The sequence below is a fragment of the Salvelinus fontinalis genome, chromosome 11 (assembly GCF_029448725.1).
Source record: "Salvelinus fontinalis isolate EN_2023a chromosome 11, ASM2944872v1, whole genome shotgun sequence".
NCBI classification, from domain to species: Eukaryota; Metazoa; Chordata; class Actinopteri; order Salmoniformes; family Salmonidae; genus Salvelinus; species Salvelinus fontinalis.
Genome location: NC_074675.1, coordinates 7,656,976 through 7,667,777, shown reverse-complemented (window position 1 = coordinate 7,667,777; position 10,802 = coordinate 7,656,976). Strand labels below are relative to the sequence as shown.

Genomic DNA, 10,802 nt, shown 5'->3' with positions numbered 1-10,802 from the left:
CACATCTTATATTTCTGATTGATTGTTATGAAATCTAATTGGGTTGGTATCTACTAGAGGAGAGATGTGGGGACTTGGTAATGGTCTGCTCTCACGACCTTGTAACACTACATTTCTGTCCCTCTGTGTGTTTGTGTGTGTCTCTCTCTCCCTCCTCCTCTACCTCCCTCCAACTCTCCATCCTTCACCTCCCTTCAACTCTCCATCCTTCTCCACCAACTCTCCATCCTTCTCCACCTCCCTCTAACTCTCCATCCTTCTCCACCTCCCTTCAACTCTCCATCCTTCTCTACCTCCAACTCTCCATCCTTCTCCACCTCCCTTCAACTCTCCATCCTTCTCTACCTCCAACTCTCCATCCTTCTCCACCTCCCTCCAACTCTCCATCCTTCTCCACCTCCCTTCAACTCTCCATCCTTCTCCACCTCCCTTCAACTCTCCATCCTTCTCCACCTCCCTTCAACTCTCCATCCTTCTCCACCTCCCTTCAACTCTCCATCCTTCTCCACCTCCCTCCAACTCTCCATCCTTCTCCACCTCCCTCCAACTCTCCATCCTTCTCTACCTCCAACTCTCCATCCTTCTCCACCTCCCTCCAACTCTCCATCCTTCTCTACCTCCAACTCTCCATCCTTCTCCACCTCCCTCCAACTCTCCATCCTTCTCTACCTCCAACTCTCCATCCTTCTCCACCTCCCTCCAACTCTCCATCCTTCTCCACCTCCCTCCAACTCTCCATCCCTCTCCACCTCCCTCCAACTCTCCCTGACATCCAATGACGTTGCACCTCAGTGTGTTCCATATAAAGCCATGTATGGTGCGTGTGTGGATAACTCCTCCCTCTCTATACATGCATGATGTCAACCACCGAACCACCTGAGAGTTGAGGAAATGACAGAATGTAAAAGATAGGCAACAACTCAACCAAGGTGAAACAGTGCTCAGTGCAAGGCTGCTGTCATTCCACATACAGCCCTCCTCTTGTCCATTCACACTCATACTGTATCAGTGATGCAAACCATCTGTCTGTGAGCCACGACAACATATTTTGGAGAACCTAAATATGCATGTATTTTCAGTATGCATGACCAAAAAAGTTTCAGAAAGAGGGATGTTGATGTTTTCAATTCCTGTTGTCCAGAATGACGGTCTGATATTGATTAATATATGTTGTCCAGAATGACGGTCCAATTCTGATTAATATATGTTGTCCAGAATGACGGTCTGATATTGATTAATATATGTTGTCCAGAATGACGGTCCAATTCTGATTAATATATGTTGTCCAGAATGACGGTCCGATACTGATTAATATATGTTGTCCAGAATGACGGTCCGATACTGATTAATATATGTTGTCCAGAATGACGGTCCGATACTGATTAATATATGTTATCCAGAATGACGGTCCAATTCTGATTAATATATGTTGTCCAGAATGACGGTCCGGTATTGATTAATATATGTTGTCCAGAATGACGGTCTGATACTGATTAATATATGTTGTCCAGAATGACGGTCCGGTATTGATTAATATATGTTGTCCAGAATGACGGTCCGATACTGATTAATATATGTTGTCCAGAATGACGGTCCGATACTGATTAATATATGTTGTCCAGAATGACGGTCCGATACTGATTAATATATGTTGTCCAGAATGACGGTCCGGTATTGATTAATATATGTTGTCCAGAATGACGGTCCGATACTGATTAATATATGTTGTCCAGAATGACGGTCCGGTATTGATTAATATATGTTGTCCAGAATGACGGTCCGATATTGATTAATATATGTTGTCCAGAATGACGGTCCGATACTGATTAATATATGTTGTCCAGAATGGTATTGTGTGCCTGACATTGTGTAGACTCCTACTAGAGCATGTCCAGGTTGTGTTTAAATAACATACAGGGTGCTGGCACCAAATGAAAAGCCAAACAATACCTTCACTCCTTTCTGATTACCGGCGTCCAAAACACACTCATTATTACGGCAGTCATATTCTCCATAGCACCTTATCAATCATGCTAGGAAATGATTCGATTGTATACAATGATGAATTTCATGAAACAATTGTCAAAGACAGCCTCCTATCCCAGATTGGCAAACATGTGTAAATCAACATGTCAAAATTAATTTAAAACATGAACACAGAAACGGATCGAATTTACATTTAAAAACGTTTCTTACATTTTTGGAAGGAGGGGGCGGTTGGAGAATATTCATGCATACCATACATCTCTCAATATTTTTTAAAAACTTAGACAATTCAGTGTGTATCTTATTAATCTTATTATATTTTAAATCAAACATACAACTCAATGTCTTAAGCATCGCATAAAACACCACAGTCGATGTATTTCAGTAGCAAATCAAAAACGATGTAAAGGATTTACACATTGTTATCAAAACCTAGTTTCAATGTTTTTCTAGTTTAGTTTAGAGAATATAAAATCACTGGAACTGTTAACATCTATTCATTAACAATTTTACTGAATAAAAAAGCTGACACAAGACTTTGTAATCAAATGTTAGTTTTTTGTTAGTCTGCTTCCTAAGCGGAGATCAGGAAACCAGTGAAGGTGGTGTGGTGAGCCCCGTCATCATAGACTTGATGTTCTGCTTTAAGACGTGTGTAGACCTCTTCACCTTTTTCCAGCTGCAGGGTGACACCATTGGATCCACTGTCTTCTCCATCATGTGGTGTGCTAATGTCAGTCACAGTCACCATTAGTTGTCCTCCTTTGTACAGGGACACTCTTCTATGTTTGGATGTGTATCCAAAGGCAGTGAATCTGAAGTAGTAGATTCCACGCACCGGCGCCTTAAAGATGCCAGTCACCGGACTGTAAGCATTGCCAGTGTTGGTGAAGACATGCTTGTAGACCAGGGTGATGTCAGTACTGTATGGTCCTTTGGTTTCAGACAGTGAAGCTGAGAAGGCTACCTTCGGTCTCTCTCTGTTCTCTCTCTTCAGTTCCTCCACTGTGGCTCTCAGTGAAAGCAGTAGCTCTTTCTGTTCCTTTACCTGGCGCTCACTGGCTGTCAGTGTGGCTTCCATGACTGTTTCGATAGAGATCTTCAGGAACAAGTTGACTCTGTAAAGGAGAAGAGTTAAGTCAATGGTTGTGGTCGAGGTAACATCTTTATGCAGAGCGCTCTGGGGTACAAGCAGTCACATCAAAGTGAAAAGGCTAGTACAAAGGGAAACGTCTTCAATCTCGAGTGTCATGGCTTGCCCTTTTGGGTGAGGATCATAGCCCCCCCCCCCCTCTACAGGTTTAAATACCTAAACTCTTTTCCCCACTCTGCCAAAATGAAAGTTGAAAATCCATTTGCATTACCACAGAGAAAGACTTTGCAGTATGGTAACATGAAAAAGGTTGATTACTGAAACAATATTTCTGTATTCCAACCAGTTGGAAGGGTCCGTGGGCACTTAAAGAACAATAATGTCAAATTCATTACTAATTTGTGATGTAACTAAGGACAGGAGAACAACATAACTGTATCTCTGAATGTGTATATTTCCCAGTGATCAGATTCACATCTAGATGTTGTGGAACGTATATGATTAAATATTAAACTATTTGTGAGAAGAAGAAATGTGATGTTAGCCTTCTAAATGAGAGATTTGTTTTTATATATAGTCTTAACCAAGTCAGTGGCCACGCCCACGTGAGCACAGACATTATGCCAAATGTAATGGAACCACCCTTTTTCCCCCCAGAGGGTATAAAAGGTCCCGCTGACAAAATTTACATTAGTCAAGAAAACATGAGGACGGGAGTCCCCACGTTGAAATGGCTACCACTCTATATACCAAGTAGACGCACGGTAAGAAATCTACAAAACTAAAGACCAGAGAACGTGAGGACGTGCATCCCCACGCCAAAATGGTTACCACTCTATAGGCCAGTTACGTGCAGCGTGAGCTGAAAGGTACGGAATTACTAGAAACTCTGAAGCTTTCTCGAGTGAAGAAGATGAAGACAGGAACATTCAGTCTGCAGGTTTTTAAGTACTTTAGTCTAGTATCCTTGATAGGGAACAACCGAGTGGTACTCTGAAAGAACATTTCCGTATCAAACGACCATTGGTACGCCTGACGTATCCATAATAACAGAGTTAAACAACTACGAAAGACTTTGATCTCTGGTGGACAAACCAGAGACTTTCCGTCAAATTACTCCCCAGACGGATCGAGTGTTTTCAACAGAGACAGCAAAAACATACAAGCGTAAATATGTTAAGAGTTTATTCGGAAAACGGTAACTTGTTAAAAAAACTTTTCCGTGGTGCCCCAGGTTACTAATGAGTTAATTGTTGCATGATTAATTAAATCATGTAATAATTAAATGTTAGGTAATTATTTGATAAATAGCATGTCATCACATTAATGATAGTCCAGTCACGACACACAGTTATATGCATTGACTTAAGTATGCATTCATCACTTCAGGTTCCCAATTATGTAAATTCTCTGTCATAAAACACAAGTTCTTGGAAAGGGGATGAACTTCTGGTGACCGTTTTTCTGCCTATTAGGTAAAATGGTCTGTCTCTGTTGAATTGTGTCCTGTACATGTTCTGCATTTAGGGTGAAACAGGCAATTGTTCTTCTTTTAAATCATGTGTGTGTAATGCTTCAATGCAGTGACCAACTGTTTTCTCTTCTCTTCAGAAGTGTTGTTTGTCACCATTTTTGGTGTTGTGAACTTGGTCAGCAGCTATTCAAGTATCTGAGAACTTGGTCAGCAGCTGGGATATTCAAGCGGCAGCTCTAGCCTTAAGCTCGATGCGGATGTTTCCTGTAATCCATGGCTTCTGGTTGGGATATGTACATATAGTCACTGTGGGGACGACATTGCCTATGCACTTATTGATGAAGCCGATGACTGAGGTGGTGTACTCCAATGCCATTGGAGGAATCCCAGAAGATATTCCAGTGTGTGCTAGCAAAACAGTCCTGTAGTGTAGCATCCGCATCCTCTGACCACATCCGTAGTGAGCGAGTCGCTGGTACTTCCTGCTTTCGTTTTTGCTTGTAAGCAGGAATCAGGAGGATAGAATTATGGTCAGATTTGCCAAATGGAGGGCGGGGGAGAACTTTGTGCGTGTCTCTGTGTGTGGAGTAAAGGTGGTCTAGGTTTTTTTTTCTCTGGTTGCACATGTGACATGCTGGTAAAAATTTGGTAAAACTGATTTAAGTTTACTTGCATTAAAGTCCCCGGCCACTAGGAGCGCCGTGTCTGGGTGAGCATTTTCTTCTTTCCTTATGGCCTTATAGAGTTGGTTGAGAGCGGTCTTAGTGCCAGCTTCGATCTGTGGTGGTAAATAGACAGCTAGGAATAATATAGATGAACTCTTGGTAGATATGATAAGCTGTAGACAACAGTAAGGTACTCTACCTCAGGCGAGCAATACTTCGAGACTTATTTAATATTAGACATCGCGCACCAGTTGTTATTGGCAAATAAACACACACCCCCACCCCTCGTCTTACTAGGTGTAGCGTCTTTTCTGCCAGTGCAAGGAAAATCCCGCTAACTCTATTGTCCTTGTCTTTGTTCAGCCACGTCTCGGTGAAACATAAAGTGGGTCATTAAAAACTGTAACGTTGGTAGGATAATCTTAAATCATAGGTCATCAATTTTATTATCCAATGATTGCACGTTAGCAAGAAGAAAGGATGGCAGTGGGAGTTTACTCGCTCGCCAAACAGATTTTCAGAAGGATGCCCGATCTGCGGCCCCTTTTCTTCACACAAAAGGCGGGGATCTGGGCCTGTTCCAGTGAAAGCAGGATATCCTTCTACACAAAGGACTTCGGGCTCGTTAAAGGAAAACATTTATTTCAGTCCGCGGTGAGTAATCGCTGTTCTGATGTCCAGAAGTTATTTTCGGTCATAAGAGACGGTAGCAGCAACATTATGCACACAATAAGTTAAATAATAAGTTACACACAACGGAAAAAAACACAATTGGTTGGGAGAATGTAAAACGTCAGCCATGTTCTTCGGCGCCATCAAATACTAGTCAGCTAGGCTGTTCAAGTATCTGAGAAAACACTGTTGCGCTTTAGCAGTTATATCTAAGAAGTCCTTTGTGTAGAAGAGCTTCTTGGTTTTGTCAAATCAATGCTAAAATATCACCTCTGCAGGATTAACAATTAAACTCACCCCTGCCTACCCAATAGCAGGTCAGTTATCAATCCTCATTAATCCCTACAGATCTGATAGACGCTGCCTTGCCTTACCACTGAGCTAGTCTACAGCTAGGGACTGTTCCTCAAGCTCAACAGTAAGGGCCTTACAGTAAAGTAGGCTATCCCCGAAGTCGAGTGCCTACGCTCCCTCACCCTGAACCCTATAAACCCGGCGCCTTCTCAGGATCATCTGAGCCAGAGTTTCAGCCTCGGCACACTATGAGCGGGTCGTCGCCCTCTGGGTTGGCTTTAGCCCAGAGACACCCTTCCTACGACTCCTACCAATGCACTCAGTACCTATAGTTGGGTCTCAGGCTAGGTTCCTTTTATACCAGCCACATGGGTCCACGATAGACTAATTAACCAGATGTTAATAAAATCCTCAATCAAATCTATTTCAGAAATCTACATGCACTTGTATGACTCTTTGATGACACAGGGTTTCAGAACAATAAAGCAAGGTTATTCAAAATTCCAGAAACAGGCATAATTAATCCTAGATCAATCAATCACAAATCACTATCACAAATCAATGATAAGTAAACATTTACAGTAAATTAAGTTGATAGACAGCCTTCAGCGCCCTTAACTATGCCCTTATTGGGGTGTGCCAATAAAAAAAAATGTGTCTGTTACAATTCTATGAGACGCACACTATTTAATAACAAGAAAAACGGTTTCTTACCTTCTACAACTTTATAAAGAGTTTGATCAGTCCGTCAGATGTCTTCTAGAAACTAACAGCTACCATACCACACCTCTATCAATGAGCTAACATTAAGGATTACTCCTAGAATTTTACTTTAACTGAGTATAATGCATATTTAAATATGAGTATAATAAAAATCGAAATATATTGTAGGCTAAAAAGCTGCAGCAAAAATCTTCTTCCAGCAGTCGACAAGCTCTTCTGGCAGCAGTCGACAGGCTCTTCTGGGAAGCTCAAATAGAGTACTCCCTTTCAAAATCATGGCTCTTTTCTTTTTTCCGGTCTTCTTCCTGCTAACTCATTGATGTGGCCATCATCCTAAAAATATGCTTTTTCCGCCCACTTAACTTCCACAGGATTCTCAGCTAAACAGGAAGTCCATCCACTTCAAACCCTTCGTAGCTTTAAAACATTAATTTATAAACATTACCTTTCCTCATTTGGCCCCGCCAAAATATATTTCATCCATTTTGAATTCAGGCTGTAACAACAAAATGTTGAATAAGAATACTTTCTGAAGGCACTGTATATCTTTTAGCAAGAGTTTTGGAATCAAACGCTGCTTATTGCAACTGTAATGGAGGAAATGACCACACTGTGTTTATGTGGACGTTGAGCACCCATGTATGACCTTCAGTACTTTTTTTTATTTCCAGTAAGTAACCCAACAGCTTCTAATCACTGTCAAGTCATTGTTTCATTCCTAATCTGTACATGCACATTGTGATAACCACAAATGTAATACCATAAGTTCATTGCATTCTTGGCTAATAAAATACAATAAGACCCTTGTGATGTGTTATCAGGAATGCTCTGGTTGGGGTGTAGGGTTTCAGCATAACCTTAAGGTAGGGAGGGGCAGCTCTCAGATAATGGCAATATAGATAATGTATTGAAAATGTATTAAGCAATACGCATATATTTAGTTGTTGTTATCCATTAGTTGTCACCTCTGAATCACTATCTGACATGATGCAGTCATGAGGCACACAATGTGACCTTACCTTCAAATAAGTAACCCTGTGCCTCGACAAAATCCTGTCTCAATTCCTTCGACCTCAATGCTTGGTTTTTGCTGTGGAACCTTATATAAACTGGTGTGTGCCTTTCCAAATCATGTTCAATCAATTGAATTTACCATAGGTGAACTCCAATCAAGTTGTAGAAACATCAAAAGGATGATCAATGGAAACAAGATGCACCTGAGCTCAATTTCGAGTCTCATAGCAAAGAGTCTGAATACTTATGCAAATAAGGTATTTGTTTAGTTTTTTTCTCTTGAAAATTCTTACACAGGGACACTCAAAGTCAATCTTATATGAATCATTGTTTATTGTCAGCGCACTGGCGAGGTTCCAACAAACTTGATGCACCATAGTGAATGCCTGTTCACTATGGGGGCAGACAAGTCACATGCATGATTTAGCTAATTCAAAATGAATTCATCATTAACGTTTGCCGTGTCCTGTGTGAATTTAAGTATGCTCTCTCTCTTTCTCTCTCTGAGGACCTGAGCCCTAGGACCATGCCTCAGGACTACCTGGCCTGATGACTCCTTGCTGTCCCCAGTCCACCTGGTCGTGCTGCTGCTCCAGTTTCAACTGTTCTGCCTGCGGCTATGGAACCCGGACGTGCTACCTTGTCCCGGACCTGCTGTTTTCAACTCTCTAGAGACAGCAGGAGCGGTAGAGATACTCTGAATGATCGGCTATGAAAAGCCAACTGACATTTACTCCTGAGGTGCTGACCTGTTGCACCCTTGACAACCACTGTGATTATTATTATTTGACCCTGCTGGTCATCTATGAACATTTGAACATCTTGGCCATGTTCTGTTATACATCAGCTGATGTAAGAAGGGCTTTATAAATACATTTGATTTGATATCCCTTTCTCAAAACAAGTTTCTGGGCGGACTGCCAATTTGCAGATACTGATAGTGAGGATTCGTCAGTAATTTACATGAACACAGAAATTGATTTATAGAAAAGCACAAACAGAGAACACAGAAATGTATAAATAGAAAAGCACCAACATAACATTTTCCATCACATATATATTTTTTTGCTTTGTCATTATGGGGTATTGTGTGTAGATTGATGAGGAATGTCCCCCCCCCCCCCCTTTAGAATAAGACTAACATAACAAAATGTGGAAAAAGTGAAGGGGTCTGAATACTTTCCGAATGCACCTTAAATGGCTTTTTATCTGATGTTCTGAAAACATTTAAATTGAACATTTACAGTATATTTACATTTATGTAATCCAACAGATGCTCTTTTCCAGAGCGACTTACACAACCACATATCTCAGTAAAGTAAAACATTTCCTCAATAAAGCAGCTATCAGCAAAGTCAGTTGTTGTGTTCACAGAGTGGGGTTAGAAATGATTGACACCCTTGACAAAGATGAGCAGAAATGACTGTATAAAATACAGAGCTGTATGTATATACACTGCTCAAAAAAATAAAGGGAACAGTAAAATAACACATCCTAGATCTGAATGAATGAAATATTCTTATTAAATACTTTTTCTTTACATAGTTGAATGTGCTGACAACAAAATCACACAAAAATTATCAATGGAAATCAAATTTATCAACCCATGGAGGTCTGGATTTGGAGTCACACTCAAAATTAAAGTGGAAAACCACACTACAGGCTGATCCAACTTTGATGTAATGTCCTTAAAACAAGTCAAAATGAGGCTCAGTAGTGTGTGTGGCCTCCCTACAACGCCTGGGCATGCTCCTGATGAGGTGGCGGATGGTCTCCTGATGGTCTCCAACTGCTGGACAGTCTGTGGTGCAACGTGGCTTTGGTGGATGGAGCGGGACATGATGTCCCAGATGTGCTCAATTGGATTCAGGTCTGGGGAACGGGCGGGCCAGTCCATAGCATCAATGCCTTCCTCTTGCAGGAACTGCTGACACACTCCAGCCACATGAGGTCTAGCATTGTCTTGCATTAGGAGGAACCCAGGGCCAACCGCACCAGCATATGGTCTCACAAGGGGTCTGAGGATCTCATCTCGGTACCTAATGGCAGTCAGGCTACCTCTGGCGAGCCCATGGAGGGCTGTGCGGCCCCCCAAAGAAATGCCACCCCACACCATGACTGACCCACCGCCAAACCGGTCATACTGGAGGATGTTGCAGGCAGCAGAACGTTCTCCACGGCGTCTCCAGACTCTGTCACGTCTGTCACGTGCACATGTGCTCAGTGTGAACCTGCTTTCATCTGTGAAGAGCACAGGGCGCCAGTGGCGAATTTGCCAATCTTGGTGTTCTCTGGCAAATGCCAATCGTCCTGCACGGTGTTGGGCTGTAAGCACAACCCCCACCTCTGGACGTCGGGCCCTCATACCACCCTCATGGAGTCTGTTTCTGACCGTTTGAGCAGACACATGCACATTTGTGGCCTGCTGGAGGTCCTTTTGCAGGGCTCTGGCAGTGCTCCTCCTGCTCCTTCTTGCACAAAGGCGGAGGTAGCGGTCCTGCTGCTGGGTTGTTGCCCTCCTACGGCCTCCTCCACGTCTCCTGATGTACTGGCCTGTCTCCTGGTAGCGCCTCCATGCTCTGGACACTACGTTGACAGACACAGCAAACCTTCTTGCCACAGCTCGCATTGATGTGCCATCCTGGATGAGCTGCACTACCTGAGCCACTTGTGTGGGTTGTAGACTCCGTCTCATGCTACCACTAGAGCGAAAGCACTGCCAGCATTCAAAAGTGACCAAAACATCAGCCAGGAAGCATAGGAACTGAGAAGTGGTCTGTGGTCACCACCTGCAGAACCACTCCTTTATTGGGGGTGTCTTGCTAATTGCCTATAATTTCCACCTGTTGTCTATTCCATTTGCACAACAGCATGTGAAATT

The 10,802-nt window shown here is 42.5% G+C and overlaps 1 protein-coding gene across 1 annotated transcript; it reads right to left on the bottom strand.

Moving 5' to 3' along the window:
* Window positions 1-2,283: 2,283 nt before the first annotated feature.
* Window positions 2,284-7,185, bottom strand: LOC129864949 (complement C1q-like protein 2). Its single transcript, XM_055937287.1, has 2 exons — window positions 6,899-7,185; window positions 2,284-3,104 (listed from the first exon to the last, which is right to left on the bottom strand). Exon 2 carries the CDS (start codon window positions 3,065-3,067, stop codon window positions 2,561-2,563), a length of 507 nt encoding a protein of 168 aa, XP_055793262.1. The 5' UTR covers window positions 3,068-3,104; window positions 6,899-7,185; the 3' UTR covers window positions 2,284-2,560.
* Window positions 7,186-10,802: the final 3,617 nt, after the last annotated feature.

Coding starts and splice junctions, on each gene's coding strand:
- LOC129864949 (XM_055937287.1), bottom strand. CDS start 3,067: ATGGAAGCCACACTGACAGCCAGTGAGCGCCAGGTAAAGGAACAGAAA.